Source organism: Harpia harpyja, chromosome 4, assembly GCF_026419915.1.
Source record: "Harpia harpyja isolate bHarHar1 chromosome 4, bHarHar1 primary haplotype, whole genome shotgun sequence".
NCBI lineage: Eukaryota > Metazoa > Chordata > Aves > Accipitriformes > Accipitridae > Harpia > Harpia harpyja.
Window position 1 is genome coordinate 42,513,105 of NC_068943.1, and position 27,678 is coordinate 42,540,782.

Consider the following 27,678-nt stretch of genomic DNA (forward strand, 5'->3'; position numbering starts at 1 on the left):
CCAGAGGAGCTTTTTGAAGCGGGGGGGGGGGGTTGCAATACGGTCCGGTTTCTTAGTTTTTTTTTTTTTTAGTTGTGGTGTCTCTGTTAACCTCTTCAAATGAACCAGCTCCTCTTTTCTCTCAGCCCATGGCGGGGAAGGGAGATGACAGAGCACTGGCAGCAGACACGGGTGTTTTTCGGCCTCGGACCGCGCTGCACGCCAAGAGGCCCTTGGGTCTGCTCCCTCCGTCTCACAGGGAATTAATTTCTCTCGCAGGGCGGCCAGGGCAGTTTAAAGCATGAGAGCTCGCGCCTCGGACAGAAACAGCCGCCTGCCCGCGGCGGGGGCCCGGCCGGCGGGGATCGGAGCTGCCCCCGTCCGCCCGCAAGGGGCAGGGCGGGAGACGGCCTGAGGGGGGACGGGCCCGCGGCCGCGACTGCTCCCTCAGCGAGACGGCGGTAACGGGCGAGGGGGGAATCTCCGCGCTGCCCCCCGGGCGGGCAGGGGGCCCGGCTGCCGTGTCGGCGGGGCCCTCGCCACCCCCGTACCTGCTGCCGTGCAGGCCCGCCCGGCCCCGCCGCCTCATGAGTGGCACCAACGCCGCCAATCCTCAGCGCCCCACCCTGCGGGCGGGAGGGTGCCGACCAATTGGCGGCGCCGAAGGGGTTAGGGGGCGGAGCTCGGCAGCGGGCGGCCAATGGCGGGCGAACGGCGGGCGGAGCGGGTGTCCGCGGCGGCGGTGCTGGCGGCCCGGCTCCGGCTCCGGGTCCGGGTCCGGCTCTGGCTCCGGGACCGGGACCGGTTCCGGGGCGGCGGCGGTCGGCCGCCATGTGGCCGTGCGGCGGGCGGCGACAGCGGCGCCTCGGGGGCGTCGCGCTCCTCATCTTGGTGCTGTGGCTGCTGCTGCGCAGGTGAGAGGCGCCACGCCCGCCCCCCCCCGCCTTTCCGCCGCGCCTCGGGGGTGGCGGGGGTCGCGCCCCGGTTGCGGGGGGGGACAGCGGGGAACCGGGGTGCGGGCTCCCCCGGGGCGGCAGGGGTAGGGCGGACAGGGGGTTTGCACGCCTGCCGCCGCCCCGCTGCGCTCCTGAGCGCAGGCCTGCCGCCGTGACGGGGGTTTGCTGGTGAGAGCCGCGGCGCTTGAATGGCAGCCGGGGGCTCGTTTTAGGGGGGAGACGGTAATTAACTTCGCGCTTCCCTCTCGCTGCCCGGGGACGTTAATTGACGGCGACCCAGGCTCGATGCGATCTACACGTCTTTTCTTACCGGAACGCATAGAGAAAGACCGCTCCCCATCCGTCGCTGGCGGAGAGAGCGTTCCTCCAGCAGGACGGGAGCGTGGGAAGGACCAGGGAGAGTAACGCTACCTCCACGCAGAAATGGTTTAAAAGCTTTACATAAGCGTTACGCGTAACGTACGCAACTTCTTGTCTATCGTAAAAAGTAATGGACAAGGAAAGACCAATTGCCGGCGCTATAAATCAGATTCTACGTTAGGCTAATGCTACCCCTGCCGACCTTGGCTCTCGTAAGGCTTTACATCATCGCCGCTCTGACGGATGAGGCACATTTGCAAATCAATCGCTCCGTCAGATCTAACCCATCTCTGAAGCTGCCACGGGTGCCTCCGACGCGCTCGTACCAGAGCTGTGTTTCCCTCTTGCTCCACCCAGCCTGTTCTGGGTCTGGTTCTTTCCATTCTGCGTCCCCACAAGGGAAGATGTAGTTATTTATTACCGCTCGCATCCTTTTTATAACTTGGATATTTTATAGTGGGTTCTTAAATTCATAGTAGGAACTGACCCAATCCTCAAAGCTATAGAAAAGCCTTCATAAATCTTTGCATAATTAGAAGCAAAATTATTTTCTAGCTGGTCTTGGGGTCGTGCCACATACGTTCTTACCAGAGGATTATTGCAAACCGATACCTGATAAAAGCAAAGAAGTCTGTCTCCTGTAAGAGTGTATCTACGGAACACCGTATCCATTGGTACCCGGTGTTTTTCTCTGTGGCCCGAGTCTCCTGAGAATAAACTGTACTACAAAACACAGTGATCGTTATCCCGGCTGTGTTCACTGTGCACCTGGGGCTCGTCTGACTGACACAGGACCTCGGTTGCTGCAAGACAGCAAGTCGTGAGTGAAGGCAGCTCAAAGCTTTCACTTTTCCCTGGCCAGAGGAAGCCCAGAATAAACAGCAAAGCCCTCGAAGGCAGGTCTGAGTAGGGTTTATGCATTAACTGTAAAGTCCCTTGTCCTCTGAAGCGTGTCCTTTAGTATTGGCAAAGCAAGCTGATGGTCTCCACGCTTCATCCCCTGTTTTGACTTTCTTTTTCTTTTCTATTAGCTTTTCCCCCCATCTGTTCTGGGTATGCAGCAGACGAATACCAAAGCTAAATCTCTTATCTCGTGCAGAGAGGACTTCAGCTAGGTTTTTGTTTTACAGGCATGAATGCCTTAGCATAGCTGTCTGGTTTAGCAGTTAACTGCGACTTTCCTATTCCACTTGGAGTGTTTTGCACTTCAACTTACATCTTATAAAGACAGATCATTTCATTAAGGACTAACTTGTCCAACCCAATTTTGAAGCTTCTGTTTGGGGGAGAACTTGGTAATGTAATGCTATTTTTTTGCAAAAAAAAGAGACTTCCCTGAAGCAGGGAGGAAATGGCTACAGAGGGACAAAGTAGGCCAGTAACCTTTAACAGAGACAAAAAAAGATTCTTTGCAACCTGTGCTGTCATTGTAGAAGTGAGAAAAAAATATACTGGGAGCTATACGTTGCTCTCAAGAGGAAGCACAGAGCCCAGGTGGGCTTTGAGCTGTGGAAATCCAGCTCAGGGTAACAGGATGAAGCTCTGCTGAGTCACAGAAGTTTTTTTCAGAAGCCACTTGAACAGATCCTAGTGAGAGATTTGAGTTTCAGGATATCCAGGATAATACATTGAAAATATTGGGAGCCTGGGAGCTTCCTACCAGTCCTTCTCGGTGAGAAAAAACACTGGCGCCAGGGAGTTTTAAGGTAGGAAGCTTCATGGAAACTTGCCAACTAAGTTGTGCCCAGGATTAAGAAGATGAGCTTAAGTGATTTGTTTATTTTTATCTGGCTGTGTATGCTTCCTGAGTACAGCCTTCATTCTGGCACCAGTGGCAGTTAGCAGTACTGTTGTGTGCAGGGGCTTTACCTAGCTCAGAAACAGATTGGAAACTTAATTTTTTTCCAACTTAATCTTTAAAAATTGGAGCTTTGTGTCTCCAGACCCCTTTGAGCTTTCTGCCTTGGGCTTACCACCAAGCAATAGAAATAGAGAGCTACAGCTGCAGTTTCAGGATCTGATTTGTGAAAGTTGCAATCTGTGGGAGATGTAGTTCTAGCAGAATAGAGGGGCAGGTAGCCATAGGATATCCTGCGTGTGGATTGAGAACCTCCTCCCCTGCTGGTAAAATTCACAGTAATTTCTTGGGAGCAATGCCGCCGTTCCCTAGCCTCACATCATCATTCTTTGGCTGTACCTAGTTTCTTGTGTAGATGACATTTTTGATCCTGTTGCTACTCAGGCAGCCACCTTTTAAATATGGCAGTTAGGTATTTTGCGCTTATTTCTCCTACTTTGAGCTGCGCTACCTTCCTAAAAGCTTTGCTATTACTGCACCACCTTCTGAATGGGATACGTTACAATCTCCTTGCTCAGCACTATTTTTGCAAATGGTTTGACAATAAATGCACGTGAGTGCTCGTTGAGTGAAGGCAGTGAGTATCTAATCTAGACTTCCTTTTCTAGGTATTACCCGTGCCTGCTGCCGGTTGTTTCAGAGCCCTGTGAGAATGCTGGGCTACACAGGTACCCTCTGTGCTTGTCAGCCAGCCCGTGCAGTATCCTGGAGGTCTTAGATTTAGTTCCCTTGTAGTCTCCTTGTCTTGTGTCGGACAACAGGTAATCGCTGCAGGCTCCTGGTTAGCAATCCCTGTAAGCCACGAGTTCTGAAAAGTCCTTACCCTCTGCTAATACCCGCTCTACATGTAGTCTAGAAAACAGCCAGAGGCTTAGGTATTTCCCTCTTCTCCGAATGTGACATTTCTCTCAAATGTGTGGGTCACCCTTGCTTTCTTGAGACGGGAATTCATCCCTCGCATCTGGCTGTGATAACGTCTCAGAGGAACAAGCTGCTATTGTCTAACTCTTTTGTGTATTCAGCGTTGTGGAACTGGGATGGTCTGATGGAGGCAGCGTAGCTGCTTTGGATCTGGACTAGTTGATAGTATGTTTTCTTGGTTCAGCCAAAATGAAGTGGGGAGCCATATAAGGCAGTAGGAAGTAGTTTCTTGCATGCAGGAACTGACCCAAATGGAACTGTGATGGCATGAATATTGAAACTGGTAAGTGCTTTGGAACCTGCTATCTCCTTTGCTCTGGTTCTTTTGGCAAATAACATATTAAGGAATTAATCTAAGCAGGCAGAGGTAAGTTTGTGATGACGGCAGACCTCATCTTTCCTGAGTGATGAATGCAGTCCAGGAGTTTTCTTTAAACTGAGGAAAAGGTTCTCCATTCACAGTGAACAGGTGAGGGTTGTTTATATTTTCCATGCATTGAGTTGGAAGATCTCAGAGACCACAAGACATTCAGGGTAGCAATACTGAAATGCAGCCACTGCTGGAGCGAGGATCTGGAAATCAGCCAGCGTATGTCATCCTACTGCAAAACAGGGAGATCTTACATTTCCTAAGTTATGAAAGTGTTTGCTAGTATTGAGTGAAAACTTGCCCATTGTGTATTTTCAGCAAGCTCGTTTCATGATCTCTGCCTGAGTAGTGCTGCATTTCAGTTGTAGAGTATGGCAGAGTGGCTTGGGGCATTCAGGATGGAAGCTGCTAGCGAAATGAATATTAAATACACATCTTGGGCAGGTCTTCCATCTGTTTTATGGTCTTCTGAAAAATCTATATGCTCTATATGACAAAGAGTATGGTTTTCTTAAGAAGTAGGAAGGTCAGAGCTCATCATGCCAGGTAGGGTGAAATGAGCAGCCTCTCTTAGGGGGACAGATTTCTTTATGATAAGCACAGATTTTTTTACTAGAGACTGGATGCTCATATGTCTCTCTTTCTCTTCTAGGTTTAACTGGAGTGAGCTGATCCCTCTGCGGTTATGGGGGAGGACCTTAGGCTTGCAGACAGAAAACTCACAGTTCGTCCTGGAAGGCATGCCATTCCGCATATTTGGAGGTTCAATGCACTATTTCCGAGTCCCCAGGGAATACTGGGAAGACCGCATGCTTAAGATGAAAGCATGTGGCTTAAACACCCTCACGACGTAAGTGTCCTCACTCCCTTGGCTCTGTCACATGTACCTTGCAGCCTCTCCCCTCTTCCACAGTAGTTGGTGGGACTTTGTTGTTAATCCCAGTGGGCTATAACAGTGTCTTTCTGTACTTGTTACTAGGAGAAAAGACGCAGAAAAGAGTAGTGGGGGCTCAGGTTTTCTTTAACCATCACACACTGCGGTATCCTCAAATACCGACTGGAACAGATGTCTATCAGACGTACTGGGAAAGTGCCTTCTTAATGCTGACCTGATGAGGAAGGGTCAGGCTCTGAAACAGCCATTCAGCATGGCTGTGATGTAGGAATTGCTCTTGTTTGGAGAGTGAAAGATATACCTAGAGAGAGACCACATTTGATGGTCTCGAGAAACTCGGATTTTGCAGAGTATGGGAAAAGAGTGCAACAAAGTAAGGACCTGTCAGAAAAATGAAAGAAAGGCACAGATAATGTGTAAATAGACACTTGTAATGTGTACATGCAGTAATCTCTGGATCTGTTACTGACTAACAAAGCAAGTGCATAGTTTTTTTCTGTGCTTCACAAATGCAGTGCCCTTTTCGGCCCTTCACTTCCACTGCCCTAACTCTGCATTTCAGGTATGTGCCATGGAACCTTCATGAACAAGAAAGAGGGAAGTTTGACTTCAGTCGAAACCTGGATCTAGAGTATGTGGTACAGACAGCTCTATTATTAAATAGTCCTGTTTTGAGGGGAGGGTGTGCCTGTCGGTTCCGGATGAAGAGGTCATTTCCAGCTTGAAGCAGAGCCTGTACCTTGATCAGGCAATGGAGACTCTCATTCCTTCCCCTGCTTTCTGGAGTCCTGGGAACTTACAGGTTTAGTACCAATCCAGTATAGTTGCTTCATCAAGCAATTCTCTTCTGGTTCTGGTACCTAAATTTCATGGTGATTAGTGTATTAGGAGTGCATGGAGTAGGGATTCTGCAGTCAGACAATAATTATGCTGTCTGGATCTCTAGGGCCTTCCTTTCACTGGCAGCTAAAAATGGACTGTGGGTGATTCTGCGTCCTGGACCTTATATCTGCTCTGAATGGGACCTTGGTGGTCTGCCCAGGTAAGTGTGTAAATAGTTCAGTTGAGGCAAGTGTTTGGGACTGCGGAAAAAACCCCAAACAAACCCCCTGATCATACAGTTGAGCCTCCTTCAGAGATTTAGAATCGCTGGCTGTTAGATGGGAATCTTTATTTTCTGTGTCCCCAAAGCAGGTGAATACTCATTATGTTATTGAGCTCTCCTAAGCAGTAGAGGTAGTAAGCCTGGAACCAGAATTTTTTTTGAGTGGTTATTCTTTAAAATAATAGTTGTGTTATGGCATAATGGTTACAGCAAGAAAATAGAATTGGGGAAACCCATCTTCTATTGCTGTTGCAACTTGACTCTCTGTATAATAAGAATAGTAGTATTTGCAGCTTGATGTAAGAATTCGCTTCATCTGAGGTGCATTTTGGAAGTCCTACTAGAACATGTGTATTATATGGCTGGCAGTAATAAAGACCCATAACTTTTCCAACCTCCTGTTGTATTTTTTTGTAAAGCACACAGCTTGCTCCTAAGAGACTTTAAGAGCCGAGTTGAATACGTCAGCATTGAGACTTGCCTGGTTACTAGATCCCGGAGGAACCAGTGCCAGGTTACACACCCCTTGTTTTACTTACATTCACAGAGCATAAACCTCAGTGGAGACACTGGACAAAATTTGGGGATTATTTCTTTCAATCTTTTTGTTTTTCAGAATGCCCTGCCTCTGCCATCAGAGAGTTCAGGTGCAGAACTGTGGAGGTGTGTCAGGGACTTACTTACTCGTGAGAGCATGGCTACTTGTGACCAGAGGCAGTAGCTAGCTCTACATTAGATTGAGAAGTGCATATATTGTCAGTTGTTGCCACATCATCCATGTATTTTTTTATCAGACAGAGAAAAGATTCTGATAAAGAGCACCAGTACTATTCTTATTTTACAGGTAAAGAGGCAATGATTTTGTAAGCTCGCTGAGCTGCATATAGCATACAGGAGTTGAGTCTTTCAGACCTCTGGAAGCGCTAGTAGTTAATGCCTCCATTTGCAGAGACAAGGAAGGTACAAGCTCACGCTGCTTAAATTGTTATAGCACAACATTGTTCTGCTTTGAAACAAATTGCCCTTTTCTGTGTTAACCCCAAACCAGGAAACTAAGTCTTGTAAATCAGCAGTAGAAACCATGGGAACAATTACCGGAAGCTTTGTTTTGAGCCATGATTGGGGTTTTATGAGGGAGCACTTGGTTGTAGAGTGCCCTTGGGGAAGCAGGGAATTCCAGAGTAACCTTTAGAGAGGTAAGTTTAGCCCTTGAAATCTTATTGGGAAAGTTAATGAAATGAGCTTAGGCCCAAAGTACAGAACAAAAAGAAGGGGAACAGCTTGGCAATTGCAGTCTGGACTCAGTTAAAAGTCTGAGTGGTAGATAGCCTCACATGGTGTCATTCACTGACTCACGATGTCCATACCTGCACTGCAGGCTTAGCCAAGTGACACAGAAAATTCAATGATTCCTGCCCAGATGTGACTTGATGTCGATGGGTGGTGTTACCTCTTGCAGCCTTGACTGGACAGGAGACTCTAATAGATTCTGGTTGATGCTTTTCTCGTAGTTGGCTACTGCAAGACCCAGAGATGCAACTGAGGACAACGTACAAGGGCTTCACAGAAGCTGTGGATGCCTATTTTGATCATTTAATGCGTATTGTCATCCCTCTTCAGGCAAGTACAATCCATTACCCTCTCTGCCCACAAGCAGGGACTGTCTGCACAGAGGAGTGTGAACTGTGTGTAATGGCAGCAGGTTGAAGCAATAACAGATCTACCAGCTTCACTTTAGGAACCAGTATGGACTGTAGTTGTCTGTGTCAGCTCTCTAGATCTAGCCGTTTGGTTATGCATAGACTTTGGGAGGATGAGAGGGTGGAGCTGAGTCCGTCTGAGGCTCATGCATCTTTCCTGCAAGCTAGTGCCACAGTGATTTCAGTCCCTCTGATTAGAAATCATGATGAACAACTTCTCCCTTTTGTTCCCAACAGTACAAGAAAGGAGGTCCCATCATTGCAGTGCAGGTGGAGAATGAATATGGTTCCTACGCCAAAGACCCAAACTACATGACCTATGTTAAAATGGTAATGTTGGCACGTTTACTTGTTTCTGTGGTGAATCTCTCTCATAAACCACCTTCCTTATAGTATTTTCTTTCTTCTGAATAACTTTTGAGCATGGCTTCGGAAACCCTTGAAAACGTCAGTGCATAATCCAGCTGCATTTCCCTTGATGTTTCTTCCTGGAGTGGAAGAGATGGCATATGACCCTCTTAATACTGACAAGCCTGTGTTCTTATGTCTTCCAGAGAAGACGGTGATAGGGAAATGGTGGACTATCTGTAATACATAGCTGGCCTTGAAGAAGCTGTCTCCTGCTGGTCCTGTTTTGCTTCTCTTAGATGAAAGGTTTCTCTTTGTCTCTGTTGACTTTCCTGGGAGGAAGGTTTATGTGAACAAGCCACCAGCACACTCCTCAATTTGTGTAATCTGGAGCTCAGCATCAGGCAGATTAATTTGCCTAATGCCTCCCTTACCCTTGTCAAATGGAGACTAGACTGTGCCCTGGCTCCTTTCTCTGAACTGAATGATAAAGAGTTGGCCACTGCCCAAGGAGGTCAGGTTATCCTGGTGGATCTAACATGAGTCTGACCTGTTCATTTGCCCCTAGTACAGTTGCAAGGCAGACAGTTAACAAGATCTGCAGTATGCCTTACAAGTTTCATTGTTTAGTTTCTTCTCACTGAATGCTTAAATGTGTTGCTGCACTGGGAGAGGTTACCCATCCAGTGGTGTGTACGTGCTATAAATTGTATGTTCCCTGCTCTTCTGCTGCAGCATTATCAGATCCTTCTGAAACCCTTCGGATACCCCAGCTTCGCCCTGAGCACCCTGAGGTTAGCTCTGGCTCAGGTTGTCCTATTGCTCAAGGTGTACAGAGGCTCTTCAACCAAATAAATTGTGTGGCAGGAGTCCTAATCTTAGAGTGGTGCCTGCTCCTGCACAAACTCCATCTTGTGGAGTGATTTAACATTGCTTAGAAGGTTAAATATGAAGTGTACATAGAAACAAGTTTAAAAGTTAATCGCCAATATGAACTGATAATGTCAAAATTGTCTGTTATATCTTCATAGTTTCCCTCCCTATGTCCCACCAGTGGCAAGCATATAAACAAGTGGCTTTCAGAACCCTAAGCCAATGGGGCATGGAGACTCTGTTCTGTCTGAACAGTGTGCCGACTCGGTGCTTGCTTTTCCATGTCTCGGTGATGAAAGGGCTTGTGATGTTTCACAGACTTGTCAGAACAGATTTCCTTGCCAGGCCTGTGGGTGTATTTTTGCAGTACTGTTTCGTCATATTCTGGTATTATTTGCAACTTACATCTGAGGAAGTGTATTATAGTGGTTAAAGATGAAAATGTGGGAAAGCAGGATTTGCAGGGCTTATTTTTTGGTTGGAGTGGGATCTAATGTGAGGTGGAGCTCCTAGTCTTTGTTCTGGTTGGGCCCTGAGCTTTGAATGTGGCAAGTTGATTAATTCACATCTGCACCTAGCATATATGACAATGTTGCAATCTTCCTGGAATTAATATACCCATTAAAAAACCCCCACAATTCACACAAAACCTGAAATCCCTGTGTGATGGGTTAACCCTGGCTGGATGCCAGGTGCCCACCAGAGCTGTTCTATCACTCCCCCTCCTTCTCAACTGGACAGGGGAGAGAAAATATAACAAAGAGCTTGTGGGTCGAGATAAGGATAGGAGAGATCACTCACCAATTACTGTCACGGGCAAAACAGACTCAGTTTGGGGAAAAATTAACTTGATTTATTACAAATCAACCGGAGTAGGGTAATGAGAAATAAAACCAAATCTCAGAACACCTTCCCTCCACCCCTCCCTTCTTCCCGGGCACAACTTCACTCCCGGATTCTCTACCACCCCCCCAGCGGCACAGGGGGACGGGGATGGGGTTTACGGTCAGTTCATCACACGTTATTTTCTGCCGCTTCATCCTCCTCAGGGGGAGGACTCATCACACTCTTCCCCTGCTCCAGCGTGGGGTCCCACCCACGGGAGACAGTCCTCCACGAACTTCTCCAACGTGGGTCCTTCCCACGGGCTGCAGTTCTTCACGAACTGCTCCAGCATGGGTCCTTTCCACGGTGTGCAGTCCTTCAGGCACAGACTGCTCCAGCGTGGGCCCCCCACGGGGTCACAAGTCCTGCCAGAAAACCTGCTCCGTGGGCTCCTCTCTCCACAGATCCGCAGGTCCTGCCAGGAGCCTGCTCCAGCGCGGGGTTCCCACGGGGTCACAGCCTCCTTCGGGAACCCACCTGCTCCGGCGTGGGGTCCTCCACGGGCTGCAGGTGGATATCTGCTCCACCGTGGACCTCCATGGACTGCAGGGGGACAGCCTGCCTCACCATGGTCTTCACCACGGGCTGCAGGGGAATCTCTGCTCCGGCGCCTGGAGCAACTCCTCCCCCTCCTTCTTCACTGACCTTGGTGTCCGCAGGGTTGTTTCTCTTACATGTTCTCACTCCTCTCTCCGGCTGCCGAAATACCGCCGTCCCAACTTTTTTCCTTCTTAAAAATGTTATCACAGAGGCGTTACCACTATCGCTGATTGGCTCGGCCTTGGCCGGCGGCGGGTCTGTCTTAGAGCCGGCTGGTATGGGCTCTGTCGAACACAGGGGAAGCTTCCAGCAGCTTCTTACAGAAGCCACCCCTGTAACCCCACCCGCTACCAAAACCTTGCCACACAAAACCAATACACCCTGTCCTTATCTCACTCTTTCGGGTGCAGTGCGTTTGCCTTCCAAAATGTGAAGGCCATGAAAGGGTGTGTTGACACCTCCCTCCCCACACAGTACATGAGCTGGGATTAGCTGAGCACACACCCGTGTCTGCCTCAGATGCTGTTTCTATTCCTGGTTTCTCTGCTGCACCCTGAAATCCTGTAATGCATTTCAATGTGTGGCAGCTCCCTGCCGTTTCTCCATTTTGCACTTATATTGAAAAGGAGGTGAAGAAACTTAGTATTAATGCAGTGCTTAAGAATTATCATAATAAAATTTGTTAGAAATTCTGGTTCCCTCAGTAGCTGAATTTTGTCAGATAACCAGCATCTGTTCAGGTATCGATTTAGTGATGATAGGTTGATAAACTAACCAGGTTGTCTTAACTCTGAATTGGGTTTGTCTTTAAACTCTGTGTTGTAATGCTTCTCTAATGTAGACTGTGTGTAATGCTCAAGTCTACTCTTTGTGCAGGCATGTGCAATATGCAAAGGTTTCTTTAAACACACAGCAGATTAACTAGTCGGTGCACATGACACAGGTAACTCCTGTGTGAGCTGATGCGTCTTCATCACCATTTTACAGTTAGTAATTTAGAATTGAGAGACTGAGGCTTGTTTTCAAAGCTTCTTGAAGCTGAAGGAATGACTTCCAATGCAGGTACAGTGAAAAGAGGGGATCATTTGCAACTAGGATTTCCTAATCTCTCCTTCAGACATCAGCCGCTGTTCTGTAAAAACACAACTGTAAGAGAACAATCCTAATGGGAAGAACCTTTCGTGTGCATGTGCATTTTAAAAACCTTAGAGTGCTATTTCATACAGTGCTGTGGTATTGAAGAACCAGTAAATTCATTTAGACTTGACTGTTCAAGAACATAGGTACCTGAGCTGTCCTGTGATGGCATTCACTGGCAAACCAGCTATTTTCTCCTTTCAGCTTCCATTGTTAGACAGTCAGGAAGGGTGAGCTGCTTTTCTTTTTCTTCTTCCACCTGAAGGCCTCTTTTGATGGAAAGCAGTGAAGCTATTTATTAAACTGATCTCAGAAGAAGAAGATAAAATCCTGAAGTTTGATGCATCAGTGAGAAACCGATCCAGGTTTCTAAAACAAAATAAGATTTTTCAGTTGTCTTTAAGCTGGAAAAAGTAGGCAGGGAAGCTTCAGGAGGAATGGGAGGTGTCACAGGAATAATATTTCTTACCAAGCCACTACCAGTTTCAAGCTATCCCCAGAGAAGGTGATAATGTACTTTAATGCTTTAATATCCTGACAAATACTAAACTCAGGCTGTTAACACAATGGCTTTTCCTCTTTTTGATTTAGGCCCTGTTAAACAGAGGGATTGTGGAGCTGTTAATGACCTCAGACAACAAGAACGGGCTGTCATTTGGCTTAGTGGAAGGAGGTATGTGCTTGTAGGAGAGCAAGGTAAGGCTGTGTTCTTTGTCTGGGGCAGCTGATAAAACATAGCCTTTGAATGAGAGCAATACACTTCATGCGCTAAGCTGCACCCATTAGCTGTACCCTGTTTGTGACAGGAGCTTCAGCCACAGGGAGGGACCCCCCCTTAGCTGGATGGTATACACAGAGAACAAAGCCAGTCCCTTCCCAGAAAGGTTTAGAGTGTTTTTCTCAACATAAGGTGTAACACGGTGATAGCAGGATTGCTCCATGGGGAGGCAGCCTCTCTGCTTTCAAGGATATTAAGCGTGTGCAGACTACATACCTTGCTGCCTTCTGTCTAGTATTGGGTGTCTGTACTTCCCAATGAGGTTAGGCAAGAGACGGCAGCACCTAGCATTTCTTGATGCTGAAAATACTACTTCTTATTGCTTCATGTGAATATATATTAAACAAGTACCTCAGCAATTACTAATAGTAATAACTTAAGATACCTGCTTTGCAATTAGAAAGAGAAGAAAAAAGTCCATCAAAACCTTGATTCTGAAATCTTACATTCTGTAAGTTTAGCAGTAGTTTGTGGGGCAGCCCTGTCTTCTCAGCAAGCTCGCTCTTGGGTGTACAGCCTTTGGTAGGTAAGGTAAAGGAGGGTATCAGATGTAATGCAAAAGGATGTCCATTTTCCCTTTCCCTTTTAAAAAGTGTAATTCTATTAAGTGTTTAAAAATGCTGCTTAGCACCCTTCCTGCTTTTCACTGTGAAGAAATGGAGGTAGAGCTGTTTGAGTTTCACTGTGCCCTAGATCTGACTGTTTGGGGCATAATGCGATACTGATTTTCAGGTTTCCAGATCCAGTTCAGCTGAGATTTACTATGTACTTGGCCTCTGACCTCTCATGTGCTTCTGCCAGTTGCCTGCCTGAGTAGTAATTGCTTCCCTGAATGAAGTGTTTGCAGGGTGAAGTCTTTGAGTGCTCCTGTCATCGCTCAGTCGTAAATACTGTTAATTTTCTAAAATCAGGCATGGAGATGATTAAAGGGAAAGATTTTTCCCTCCTTTTTTTCCTCCTCTTGTTTTTATATGACAGTATGAGAGGGACAAATTCAATAACTCTGAAGTCCATGGGCTTTCAGCAGTATGGTGGTCTTCTCAATTGTATTTTTTTGGTGTGCAGCAGTTTTCAGCCTTGACCACATAGAGTCACTCTCTCCCTGCCAGCAAGCCAACATGCAGGAGGGCTGGTGTGGAAATGCCTGTCTAGCCCTCACCATCTTCTGTGAGAATGTTTACTGCCTCAGAGCTCGTTCTTGTTTTGAGTTGTCTTTTCCAGCGTGTTGCATGCTGAGAGCTCTTTGATACCAATTTGCCTTTTAGATGTCATAACAATCTGCTCATTAGAGTCAACATGTCAAGTAATCAGATGCGTGGAATAACTAGGGCTCAAAGCGGTATAGCAGCAAGGTGGTTATGAAAGCGCTAAAGGAGAGAGAACAAAATCCACTGTAGGAGTGTGTAAGAGAATAGAGAGAAGGCTCCTAACTGGAGTTTAAAACTAATGCAGTGATTCTGTTGTTTATTCTGTTCATCAGTGGTGTACCAATTTATTTCCAAGAAGTGTTTGTAGGTTTCTGTTAATGCCAGGAGCAGTCGGTCTGGTGCTCTGCAGAGAAAACTCTCTGTTGTAGAAGCATCTGAGACTACAGTATTGTAGCCCTTATTCAGTGGTTGCAGCACATATTCAGGGGATGAGGGGGAAAGCTTTTGTTGTGGGTCCCTTCATGCTCACAGGTATAGTGGGATGTCCCATGCTGTAGGGAAAATAACTCTGTCAGTCTCAGAGTACCTGTGCAGCTCCTGCAATTCTTCTCCCTTCACTGGCATGGTCAATGGTAAGAATCCCAAGCCAGGTGGCTCTAAACTGACCTGGTACAGCTCTTCCGGGAGCTGATGGGTGACAAAATAAAACCTCTGGATTCTCTCCAGTCCATGCCCGAAGCACCGTGGTGGAAAGCTGTGTCTATGTGAAAACTACCTACTGTGGAAAAAATTAATAAGGCTTTGGGGACTGGTTCTCCACACCTTTACACCATTTTCAATGGTGTGCTGTTAATCTGCATGAAGAGCAGAACTGGGCATGTTCGCCTTCAGGATTGCCAACTAATGTATTACATCAATGCTAAATCCATGTTTTATTTTGTTCTCCCACTGTGTGTGCCTGTGCCAAATTCTTCAGCTCAGCACACTACATAGGTCAGCCTATTAAAATCAAGGTATAAATAGTGAGAAGTGAGCTTTTGCTTCTGTAAGTATTCTCTTTGAAGTGCTCTGTCTGACACAACTGGGGCTGGATTTGATACCAGCTCTCTTGTAAGAAGTCAAGTTTTAATACAGAATCATATCGTTGCTCCTGCATTTTCAAAGTTTCTTGGGAGAAATATCATCAGTGTGTCTGAAGGCTAGAAAAGTATGAAAATGGTTCAAACGTGTACCAGGGGCTGGGACACTGATACCAGATTAGTGTCTTCTAATGCATCAGCTTCTGCAGACAGGTCTTCCCACTCCAGCACTTGAAGATCATGCAGTGACTTTCACTACACACGCAGCACACACAAACTAGTTGCTGGTTCCCCCATGCTGCACAGGGCAGAAGCACAGATAAGTCTTCCAATTACAATTTCTATCTGGTTCACTTGCACTGTGGTTTCTCTCACCCACCCCCACAGACATGACAAGCTGTAAGATATTGCCTGGGTAGCGATTCCTGCAGCTAAAGCCTGGGAGATCAGTGTGGCATGCAGATATGACTTTGTAGTAATAAGTTTTCCTTTATGTGGTGCCTTTTATCTGAGGATCTCCAAGTGCTTTACAGCCTCTAATTAAAGCTTGTGTCACCCCATGAGCTGCTCTGATGCTCTCTCTTTCTAGTTTCTCTGAACATTAGAGCTAAAAAGATGGCCTGCAAGTAATTCCACTGTGTGCTGCGGTCCAGTTAGATTCTGCATACTAAGTGAAGTCTTTGATAGGAAATTTCCGAGGAGGTTGTATTGGTGGTTCAGAAGATGCTCCAGTTCCCCCTGAGCTTGTGCTGGGCTGATCCCTAAGGAGGTGGTCCCCTAAGCATTTTGTAGCTGTCTAAATTAATAACAACTTTTTATTTTCCCAATAGCACTGGCCACTGTTAACTTTCAGAAACTGGAACCCGGGCTACTGAAATATCTGGACACAGTACAGGTAAGATGCAGAAAAACTTTGTTCATCTAGGTTTTCCAGGACAGCATTAGAAATGAAGCACTGATAGTCTGTTTTGGTTTTGTGTGTTGGTTTGGGGCTTTTTTTGAACAAATGTTTGGGCTTCCTTCTCATTAGGCGACATCCTTCTGGAATCAGTGAAAATACTTATGATGATCGCTCTGGAAAGTGAAGAAGTTTTTAAGTATGCTGTTATCCAGCACCTTCTTAAAGGCTTTCCACTCAGCTGTGTCCTGCCACCTGTGTTTAGCCATTAGGGGTTAGATTTCATCACACTTTCAAGTGTTGATACCCAGTAGCATCCTACTTTGCAGTTGTCAGACCTCTCTCTTGAAGGTCAATCATCTTTTTCCCAAACTCATTTACCCTGATGCTGTGGATGCCAAGAGCGTGTTTGAAAACTGTAGTCTTCAAATGCAGGGTGCTGATCTACTGCAGTTCTTTCAGGGTACACTGTGATGGGTGTTTCAGTCATTTTCAATACCTCATATTCAGTGTAGATATGTGAAATTGTATTAATGGCATGCTGTGCAGAAGAGACTGTTGGCTCGACTAGGCATTTGGTCCTATTTCTGCTAGGACCTGCAGCAGAACCTATCAGAGGAATGCTTTGATTCCAGATACGCTTCCACAGTGACTTCACAAAACAGCTTTCACGCAGTGCAGTCCTAGGCTTTTCCTGCCTTCTCCGCAGCCCAGCCTACCTGGCATTCAGCAGTGCTCACTGCAGAAAAGCATTCAAATTTAGTGTGTTGCTTGAGCATCTTTAACCCCCTGTGCTGTCAGATATGTGAATCAGGGGTAGGGAATTGCCTAATGAACAGTTGATGCAAAAAGTATCTCGATTGTGTGACGAGGGAGTAGTGAGGGAATAACAAGTTTTGGTTTTTAGTGACAGGTTCTCTTTTTGCATCCCCAGTCCTCTTCTATCCCTGTTGCTCTGCTTGCTCCAAATGTCAGCCTGGAAAGATGTGAACAACTGATGTGTGCCCCAGGCCCTGATCGATTCTCTTCTGATCTCTTCCCTTGGCTTTTGCCTGGACTGTGAAAGGAAACCTTGCTGTTGGCATGCTGAAAGTTGAATTCTAACACTTTAATTTGTTTTTCTGTCTTGTACAGGCAAAAGAGGCGATGCTGCATGTGCTTTCACCTTCTTTAGGTCTTGCAAAATTCCCCAAACCCTGCAAATGAAACCCCCACCAACTGAATACATAAATGCAACACGGCGCAATAATAGGAGCTCCTCCTTTGCCACACTTACTGATTACAAGACAGGAAGCCTGTCATTCATATTCATAAGGATTAGGAAGCTATGTTGCCTTTTCCTTGTTAGGATCTCTTATTCCAGAGGGCAATAAAACTCTTTCTTTGACTAGTTTACTGGGGATGGATTGATTAAACATATTTCCAAGAGCTGGTCTGAACCTGGAACAATTAGATTACAGGCACCTGCAGTTGTTTTCTCCTAATGAAACATAAGTTTCTTTAATGCCACTTACCTTGGCCATTTCATGTGGCATCAGATAAAGCCCTGATCAAATAAAGGGCAAGATTGCCTTGACTTGAAATAAATGCCGTGAGGAGGGAGTGCCAGCCAGGCTGAGCACATGTTGTCCTGTCCGGTGTGATGGGGCTGGGTGGAATTCTACCGGAGCTAAGGGAGCTGGCAAGCGGTGACAAATGGGAAGCAATTGCTCTGTGTGCAGAGCCTTTTTAATGAAGACCTAATTCCTGCAAAGGCTAATTCTTTCCTGCCAACACCATATGCGGCATTAAAAAGGCATTAAGCCACTAAGGTCTGCTGTTCCTACCTTGGCAAGCATTGGCTGCAGTGCACCTGCAAACTCTCAGCTGGCAGTGGCGTAGCTGATAAGCAGACATTTATAAATGTGTATTTCTAGCAGAAGCTAAACAGTGACAGTTGGTTTGTCTTTTTGCTACAGCTCTACCAAACAACAATATCCAGAACTGTTTGGTATTACCTGATTGTGTGCCATTGTTTTTGCTTAAGTGCCTAGCAGAGTACTTCTCTGCTTTGCTTGCCTGTTCTGGGCATTGCTGACCCACAGCATCTTGTTCCTCACTCGTTCAGAGCTCCTTAGCTGCTTTTTTTAACGCCAACTTGAGAAAAAAACACTCTTGTAAACGATGTCACCAAACTGCATTTGAACAATGCTTCTCTAGAAAATAGGGATGAGTGCAAGACTGCCCTGTCTCCATTTTAACTCTTTGTTTTTGTTTTGATACAGAGAGATCAGCCGAAGATGGTGATGGAGTATTGGACAGGATGGTTTGATAACTGGGGAGGCCCTCACTATGTCTTTGATGCAGACGGTGAGTGCCACGTATAGTCAAGGAAAAATTACATACAACTTTTTCAAATTTTCTGTCCTGCTGTAACCTTTGCTTTGTGTGAGTCTTTGTAAATGAATAATCTCTCAGTGAGTGGGTCACATTGCTGTGCCTTGGATTTTCTTCAGTAGTGTTACTAAACAGCAGCTCTTTTAAAAAAAAATTTTTTTTTTCTTTTTATTTCTTGAAGAGGGACTCTGTGGGGTGTGCAGAGAGCCAAACATCTTAGGATATTAGAGATAGCCTCATGCTACTCTAGGTGGATTTTAAAAATGTAGCCCAGTGATATAAATCATCTGTTTCACCTCCTGAGCTAATCTAAATCCTGTGAAGACTTTGTGTTTTGTAAAAATGTCATAAGTGTTGTGAAGCCTCCATCATAACGGCATTACTTGTCTAGTGAATAAACAGTCTTCATTAAGAGAGGATTATTTTACCTTTTGTGGAAATACGGTGAACTTAAGCCTCTTGCTAGTATAGCACCTTCTGAAAAGTATCATGTTTTTTCTAGTTTAAAAGCTCATTAGGAAGGAAGACTAGTATAAAAAAAAAACCCCACCAACCCTAGAACCTCCAGGGCATCTAAAGTACAGTGAAAACAGAGCTATGTAAGACTATTTTAATGACTCTTGTGTCCTCCTGCAATTGTCTTTGTAATTGGGTCATTAGTGTGTTGAGTTTAGGAGTCCGATTGAGTAGTCCTTGCAACTCTTCTGCTTAAAAGCAAAATTCCTGCTCAAGTACATGAGCTTTTACCCTTTTTCACCTATAGGAGAGGTATATTTGAATGTATTAATACGTGCCGGTATGTCAGTAGATGTGCTGCCCTTATTGAGGGCAAAATACAAATCACAGTACAAATCACTGTAATTACACAGGCGTGACTGACTGACAAGGACCAGAATGTTTGTGTCTACTTTGAATTACTGGAAGAGTGTTAACCTAGCTTCTTGGTCTGTGGCCTTCCTGGCACTGCCCTTCCTTTACAGAAATGGTGAATACTGTAGCAAGCATCCTCAAATTAGGAGCATCCATCAATCTCTACATGTTTCACGGAGGCACCAACTTTGGCTTCATGAACGGTGCTTTGGAGGCTGATGAATACAAGTCAGATGTCACCAGTTATGGTGAGTTTTCTTTCACTGCCTTGCCTGTGCACCTGTTGTGAGACTGCAGCTCAGACTACCCTTTGGGCTAGTTACAGCTGACAGAAGCATTGAGAAATGATCAGTACAACCACTTTGTCACGGAGAGATGAGTAGGAACATAGCTTAGAAGCAAATGCCTGTCTAAAACGGGGCTTACTTTAGCATTCCTATTTCCAGACCCATTCCAGGATGTGGAGGATCCCCTCATTCTGAACTGGAAATAGAAGTCGCAGATGATGACTTTGCTTCATGTTCTCTCCATGCTGGCTCTTCTTTCTAGGGAAAGATGGTGATCCAAGATACAGTTCTGTTTTTTAATTTTACCACATCAAATTGTACCATAAAGCTCTTTTCATCCGAACAGCGCTTTGTTAAAATTGTTAATCGTTGACTTTATCTTGTGTGAAATTCTGGATACGTGCAAATTAGATCACTAAAAGTATGTTGCTCCTTGGTGAGTGGCTCTTCTCCAAATTAAGCAACTCTGTGGTTGTCTAGCTACATTCACACAGATGAAAGTGTACAGGTTTCCATAATGTAGACAGTGCCAAGAAAATTGTGTCTTGGGCTTTTACTTCTTTGATGACAGTGTACTTAAAGGCTGTCCCAGAGCTGCTGTATGTTTTTTAAAACATACGTGCTTCTTTTTCAGATTACGATGCTGTGCTGACAGAGGCTGGAGACTATACATCCAAATTTTTCAAGCTCCGACAACTCTTCAGCATGATCATTGGTAATTATAAATCCAAGAACCGAAATACTGTTCTACCTACAGTGTTAAGTCAGAGACTTGTTTAAAGTGGCCCTTCTGCTGGAGCCCTGTGACTCTGGTTGGTTGGTGGGTTGGCTGGGTGCTTTTTCCAAAAGATGGGAGGGAGGACCAAAGGAGGTCTGGAGGGGCCTTAAATCTGTGTTGGCTTTTTGCATCTGAAATAGTTGTTCCATCTTTCTCTTTCTTTTTGCATCACAGGCCAGCCTCTTCCTCTCCCTCCCATGATTGAAAGCAAGGCATCATATGGTGCAATCCTGTTGCATCAATATATCTCTCTCTGGGATGTGTTACCGTCTCTTTTACAGGTAGGACCACCAATTTCAATGCATCTCCGTACTAAAAGGCATCACCTCTTAGGTGGAAAAGGTGATTAGTGCACTGGCTTGTTATCCCACAAGGATAAGGTTGGGGAATGTTTTGTCAAGGATATGCAAAGGAGGCAAATCTTTCATCTCACCTTTTTTACTGCTACTTCTGTTCTCTCGGAATTCCAGTTTTGCAAGTCCTTGGTTCCCTTTTCTGGTACCTTGTCTTCATTGCTGTAGCTTTCATAGAGTCATAAGGTAATTCAGGTTGGAACAGACCTCTGGAGGCTGACAGGGTAAATGTAACCTGTGGCAGAGTGGAACACCTATCTTAAATGAATTGCCTCTATGTGGCCTATCAATGCCGAGAGGCCACTTCTGCCGTTAAATTTGTTTCTCCTTTGCAGCCCATTAAGTCAGAGTTTCCTATTAACATGGAGAATCTGCACCTAAATGATAGCAGTGGGCAGTCGTATGGATATGTGCTCTACGAGACTGTCATCTTTGGTGGTGGACATCTGCATTCAAGGGACCATGTCCGTGACCGAGCACAGGTAAGGAGCAGAGGGCAACTGTGACTAACTTCAGTCAGCTATAAATGCTTTGGTCTTGGCAGCTAGGCAGGGAATGGGTTGACCATGAAGGAAAATGTGAAGTTTTAGATTAGAAGTGTGATTCGCTCTCTTCAGTTCTCAGCTAAGCTCCAACCCTTATCATCTGTAAATCAGCTTGAGGTTCCAGTCTACTAAAACTTACAATATCTTTAAACATCAGAATATGGAATGTTTGGAGAAATGTTGTGATTTTTTTTTTTCCCCCCACCTAGACTGAATCAGTGACACAGTTATGGACGCTGAGTTCTAGTTTCAAGTAGAGACAGTTTCCTCCCCAAATACAACTTCAGTAACCTATGCAACAAACGATTATAGTATAATTGATGAGAAGTTGCTCTCTTGTGCTCTGTTCTGCAGGTGTTTGTTAACACCATGTATGTTGGTGAGCTGGACTACAACACAGTGGAGCTCTCCCTTCCTGATGGACAGGTAACTTATTGGAGATTGCTCACAGCAATAGTGTGTGGATAACAGAACCAAGACCACTAAAGAGGCATAGCTGTCAAGAAGGCACCTCCCACCTAATCCATTTAACTAGCTGGTACGGTAGCCTGACACAGGGAATGGTTGTTATACCCTAATTAGACGCTATTTCACTAGTGAAATACAGTGTGATTTCACTGCTAAGTTACTATTTGTGATTGAGAAGTGTTTTTTTAATACTTTTCCATGGAGAAAATTCAAGTCATTGTAGTCCTTGCTGCACAAAATTTGCCCGCCATCTTGCCACACCCACAACTGTAGACACTGAGTACCAGTACCCTGTTTGTGCAGATTAAGTCCATGTAGACTTCATCTTCCTTAGCACAAAGCAGGTTTTAAGGGTCTTTGGGGGCTTTTGCACCTTTTGGGTCTCGATTGAAATGAGGGGGAATGTCTCTCTTCAGCTCTGAGAGTAGTCTTCCCCTGGCAGAAGTTGGCAATAAGACTAGTATATTGATTGAATGCATGTCAACAGAGCTGTGCATGGCTCCTAGGAGTAGGTGAGTGAGTGGATATACTAATAGTTCTTATGACTTGTGGGAGAGCTATATGACATAAGCCTGTACTACATCAAACTCCATTTCTGGCTCTGTGGGTGATATCAAAATGGTACTTAAAAATTCAACAGAAAAAAAAAGAAAACTTTTATGAAAAGGCAGAGAGTTCCTCAGTGGCATAACTGTGCAGTAGCTGAAAGATATGGGGACACTGTTTTGTCACATAATCCAGAACTTTAAAGTAAACAGATAAATTGCAACTGCCAAAGGTATTGGTGCCACCTCCCCTCTTAAACACGTCTACTGACCTCTGTTAACCAAGCATTGTGGCTGATACAGCACATGCTGCGCACTGGTCCAGCTGATGCTCTTTTTTTTTTTTTTTTAACAGGGATTCAGGCAGCTAAGACTCTTGGTAGAGAACCGCGGTCGCGTCAATTATGGCCTGGCATTGAATGACCAGAGGAAAGGTAAGTTAAGTTCTTTGTTCTCAAACTGTCCTAGATACTTCTCTGAGTTTAAATGCTGTAGAACTGTGCTTTACACAGAACCAGACTGAAGACCCGATACAGCTATCATAGTGCTAGCCAAGACTATCATCTGGGAGTCAGTGGGAAATGGTGTGACAGAAGGAACTTGTCAAAAAACACAGATCATCACCCCTATGTCTGGAGTGATCGTACATGAAAAATAGTCACTGCTTGATGGTTTGCATTAAGGCTTCTTATTTTATAGGGGTACAACTAAACCCAAGGCCATCAATGAATCTTATTCTGCTCTAGATTTGCTAGGTGATGTTAGGGTACCCTTTCTCTTGCTCTGTGAGCATGTTACTTCACAGGGAGAGAAGGAAAATACCTTTTTTTAATCTGTGTTTTCCCCTGGGGGTTTGATATGGGAGGATCACAACATTTAAAAACTCACACAATATCAGGAGGAATCAATTGCATCCTGTTGAGCAGAATTTACTAAAATGTTGAAGTCTATCACACAAAACTCTGGAGCTGGAAGAGGTTGAAACCCCAGGATTCTATTTTAGTGGGGATCTCTATGCAAAAACTATACAAAATAGACTAAGGGAGTTAGGCACGTGACTGTACTTATTTTATTTTACTGCAGAAGAGGTGCATAAAGCCTCTGCGCTGCTTAGGCAGTCTTAACTGCAGTCCCGTAATGAGGAGGCTAGATTAGGACCCAGGCTTTGCCTGCTACAGGGAGAATAACACTATCTAACAAGAGAGTGCTAAAGGTAAATTACTTATTGAAATGTCTTAAGATCCTTGGATGGAAAGCACTGGATCAGCACTGGGCATTAGTGCTTGCCCATGTTATATTTTGCTGTGCCTGTTAGAGAAGTAACTGATCTACTGCTTTAAAAAAATCTATACGTGGACAGCTAACTAAAAACCAACAATAACAGCAAAACTCCATCTGCTGCATGTGCCAACAATGTTTTCTGCTTGGAGGGTGTTTAACGGCTTGGTGAGTTGAAGCAAAGGAGAGAGTGGAGAGGCCAAAGTATAGTAATGTTCCCCACTCAATCTGGATGAGCAATGGGACCATATGGACTCTAATTCCATTGCAGAATGTGGCTGCTTTCCATCTCCTGCTGTTCCTCGCATTCAAATAGGAAAATCTATCAGCTTTAGCTGTTTTTCAACTCTTCATTACCCCCATTGCTCTTGCAGGCTTAATTGGTGACGTCTTCTTGAATAAAACCCCCTTGAGGAACTTCAAGATTTACAGTTTGGAGATGAAACCTGGCTTCATGAAAAGGTTTGGGGGATTTAAAATTTTTTTCTTCCTCATTTGAAACCAACTGTTTACAAGCAGTACAAAATCTAATAGGTAGCAGTTAAATGTATCAGAAAGGCAGCAAAAGGTGAAAGTAGGTAGGTGGGTTTTTGCACCGATAAGTTCCTTGCTGGTACCTTTGCCTGAAACAGTGCAGAAAATGGTGCCGCTTTATTCATATCATTATTTAGAGGTGAAATGTATTCCCACTGTGGAGGATTTAAAGACTTCCTCACAGCCTGTACAGCAGGGTTAGATGGGGTAAGTAAAAGCATGGCTTACCCAAAAGGGTGGGTTCCAGCACACTCCCATGTCGGAGAAGTTTGTGTCTTTCTTGAAATTAGCTATATGGCTGATATATTCAGTAATTCAAACTCGCAAGGGATGGATTAATTCTAGGAAGCTACTAATAGTCCATTAACAAGTCCAGATGGCTTCCTGTCTTTTAAGTTATTTTGCTTTAATTCAAGAAAGACTGAAACAGAAATCTAGCAGGGATAAGTCAAGGAGCCTCTGTTAGTAGATACAGAAAACCTTAGCAAATGTTTAAGGCAACAGATGCCCTATGGACTCTGGCCATGATCCAGAGAGACTGTTTTGAGTTATATTGTTAATACCAGAAAGTAACACATGTGCATCCCCCGGGATATCACAGCTCCTGCATTTCATGTAGGAATGAGGGAGAGGCCATGTTAAACTGAAATGGCTTTTAAAAGAAAAAAAGTCTACAGTTTTAAATCTCTAAGGACAATCTTAACAGGTGCTGGGGGGCTACTTGAAGGATTCTTATTGATGGGGTAACTCGCAATAACCTTTGACTGCAGGGTTTTAGAAGAGTATTTCCAGTGAGGAACATTAAAGCAAGTGAACTGCCATGCCCAAACAAAAGCAAGATTAGTCAATGCTACAGTAAGTTACTGGCAATTGACCAGTAGCAATGAAACACAATCAGCTTACAGTCACTGCGTAGGAGGATGGAGCACACGGTATTGTGAAAGGAATTGTCGTAGGCTTTTAGTTGAATAATTCAGTAGCAGTCAAGCTGCACTGGATCAATAAGTTCCCTGAATCCAAGAGGTGCAGTTCATAAGGGTCAGAAGGAACATGTTCTGACAGAAGCTGAAGGCTTCTGTGGGACTTCTTTGCTCCTTATTTTTCTTCTGTTTGTCCCCTGCTCCTGAATTGTTGCCACAGGTAAGAAATAATGCCAGATTGCCCCTAATTACTGCAAACTTGTAATGGTGTGTTCACGTTCCTCGATAGGAACATGGGCAGGAATGTCTGTTTTGAATCCTATCAACCCTGCAGGTTTTCCTTTAGCCTGTGCTAGCCACATGCATTTAAAGCTTGCACCATGGCACTGTCGCATCTAAAGGAGGATGTGCACTTCAGCAGCCAACGTGAAGCAGAGATTTTTACATTGCTGTAAAGTATTAGAGATGGTGATAGCCCCACATATCCTTTTCTTGTACCAGAAATTGGCCTATCAGTGATGTGGCAAGCATAGGATAACGAAGACTGAGACGTACCACCAGTATACTTATCTTAAGTGGAGGGGAGAGATCAGCTAGGTGCTTGCCTTGAATGTTTACTGGAGATAAACACTTCATCCCTTTGCAGCATGAAGAGTATTACCTTTAGGACCTACCACTAAAAAGCAACTGCTTGACATTTCAGGCATGCAAGGAAATAGCAACGTTGTTTTAACAAAATCCATCCGCCATTGTAAGCAGTGATTTGAAATGATCTTGAGACCAGTGTTGCGTCTCTCAGTGCTGCCTGGTGCTTCCCTACTGTGTTTGGTCATTCTCTTACAGCTTGCGACATATTGCTGGATGGAGTGCGGTCCCAGATTACTTTGTCGGTCCAGCTTTTTTTCGCGGAAGGCTGTGGATAGAGCATCAGCCACAGGACACTTTCTTGAAGCTACAGGTAAGTCCTATTTTGCTTTCCCCCCTATTTTTGCTTGATCAAGATTTTGAAAAAGCTGGTTAGAGAGACACTTGTGTAATATGTCTGACTGAGCTCTGTGTTGTAGTCTGTAGTTTTGTAGTCTTCCTCTGATCTTGGAGAAAGAGAATTATTTTGAGGGTGTAGAACTCTTCTCAAGCTGGCAGGTAATTCTGTTCAGTGTGTAGTGGTCCTGATAGAAAACATGTGCAATACTGACCCTGCAAAGCTCCTAATGAACAGTTAGTCTTTTTTATTGACATACAAATGCTATTTCTTTTCTAGTTGCAGAGGAGTAATGGGCACAAAAAATAAAGGAGGCACTAGTTTTATCCCTACCTCCTCAATGTGATATGGAAAGAGTCACTTCTCTGTAGACATGGCATGAGATTTAGCATTCACATCTTCCTTCTGTGGAAGATTGCTAGCTCTTGCATAGAACTTAAGATGAGATATTAAGTATTATTAAACTTCCTCCTCCAATTTCTCTCCCTTAGAACAAAGGTTCATGCCAGTCATTATTGTATTGCTCACTTTTCCATTTATGCTTTGTTGTAAATTATGCTAGTCAGTAGCAATACAGTATTTCTTTCACCTGGGAAATAGGTGAGATACTCTATGCTTGGGAAGAAGTAAAGATACATCTGTTCAAAAGGATGAAGTTTCCTGTACAAGCATGAATCATGAATTGCACATTTATCCTTTTAATTAGTACATTAAGGATAACTCCTGTTCAACAGGGCTTACTTAAATGTTCATGGCTTCAGGGAGTTGCACAGGGAAAGCAAGCAGAAAACCTGCAGAAAGTGGCCTGAGAGAATGCAAGTGTGAAAGTAGACTTAGTTTCCTGTGGGGATGCTAACTAGGCGACACAGCTGCATCAGTAATTCTGTGTACTGTCTTGATTCTAGGGCTGGGAAAAAGGAGTTGTGTTTGTCAATGGTCAGAACCTGGGCCGCTACTGGAAAATTGGACCTCAGGAAACACTCTATCTTCCTGGCCCCTGGTTATGGAAAGGGAGCAATGAGGTGAGAGGCTTTGGTGGGATTTCTCTTTGCTTGTTTGTATTATTAAAGATCCTGCTCTGAGTCATGTCCCAAAGAGCTAGACATACACATTATATTAATTACCTATCTCTAGCTGAAAACCAGTGCAATAGAGAGGAAGGAGACTGTTATCTCCTAAGATCTGTGAAAATTAGGGAGGGTGCTGCTCTAAAGCTGACTATGGCTGTGACAACCATTAAGACATGATGAGGATGGCAGCTAAACTTCAAAGCACTGCATCAAGTTCAAAATCAAGACAAACCTGATTTGATGCTGGTTCATTTTCTGCATCATGTGGTGCTGAAGAAGAATCACAGTCACTGTTCAGACTCATATTGATTGATCTCTTTAAATGATGCTTCCTTCCCCTGCTGTGATCGTATGCCTTTTCCTCCTAAAAATATTTAAAGTAGCTCAGCCTTTGTATGAAGAACTTTATATATCCCTCTCTTCTGCAGATTGTAATTTTTGAAGAACGCACTGCAGGACGGATAATACAATCTGTCGACATACCTTACTTAGGAAGGACCCAGTATGTGGACTGATGAGAGCTTCTTTCCCATGTTTGGTTCATCTTGAATATTCCTGGTTGCATGTCTGGGGACATGATGGCCCAGGCACTTGGGCATGTTAATTTCCACTAGACCCAGGTAAAGGATTTGCTCTTTGGCAGTAAGTTCAGAAGAGAGAATGGGCCCTGAAGGAACCAGAGTCCATTGTTTCATAGATGGATGCAGAAGCTCACCTCCCTGCACTACTGAGGACCCACAGCTTGGATGGCTGCGCATCATGTTATGGACCACCTGGTGAATGTGGGGGAGTAAAAAGGTGCTGGAGGCAGGAGAGGGGGGGAGAGAGAGAGAGGTGGGGAG

The 27,678-nt window shown here is 44.9% G+C and overlaps 1 protein-coding gene across 3 annotated transcripts; it reads left to right on the forward strand.

Moving 5' to 3' along the window:
• The first annotated feature begins 736 nt into the window (after nt 1-736).
• LOC128141552 (beta-galactosidase-1-like protein 2) lies at nt 737-27,670 on the forward strand. 3 transcript variants are annotated; one of them, XM_052786414.1, is made up of 20 exons: nt 737-893; nt 3,762-3,821; nt 5,097-5,294; nt 5,902-5,970; nt 6,286-6,381; nt 7,956-8,064; nt 8,382-8,474; nt 12,519-12,600; nt 15,763-15,827; nt 18,095-18,179; nt 19,187-19,324; nt 19,998-20,078; nt 20,316-20,422; nt 20,830-20,976; nt 21,394-21,465; nt 22,408-22,486; nt 23,705-23,792; nt 25,628-25,742; nt 26,672-26,788; nt 27,265-27,670. In XM_052786414.1, exons 1-20 carry the CDS (start codon nt 811-813, stop codon nt 27,349-27,351), a joined length of 1,971 nt encoding a protein of 656 aa, XP_052642374.1. In that variant the 5' UTR covers nt 737-810; the 3' UTR covers nt 27,352-27,670. The 3 variants fall into 3 exon arrangements, with proteins under 3 accessions (XP_052642374.1, XP_052642375.1, XP_052642376.1); XM_052786415.1 differs by lacking the exon at nt 3,762-3,821; XM_052786416.1 differs by lacking the exons at nt 737-893; nt 3,762-3,821 and adding an exon at nt 3,844-4,357.
• Nucleotides 27,671-27,678: the final 8 nt, after the last annotated feature.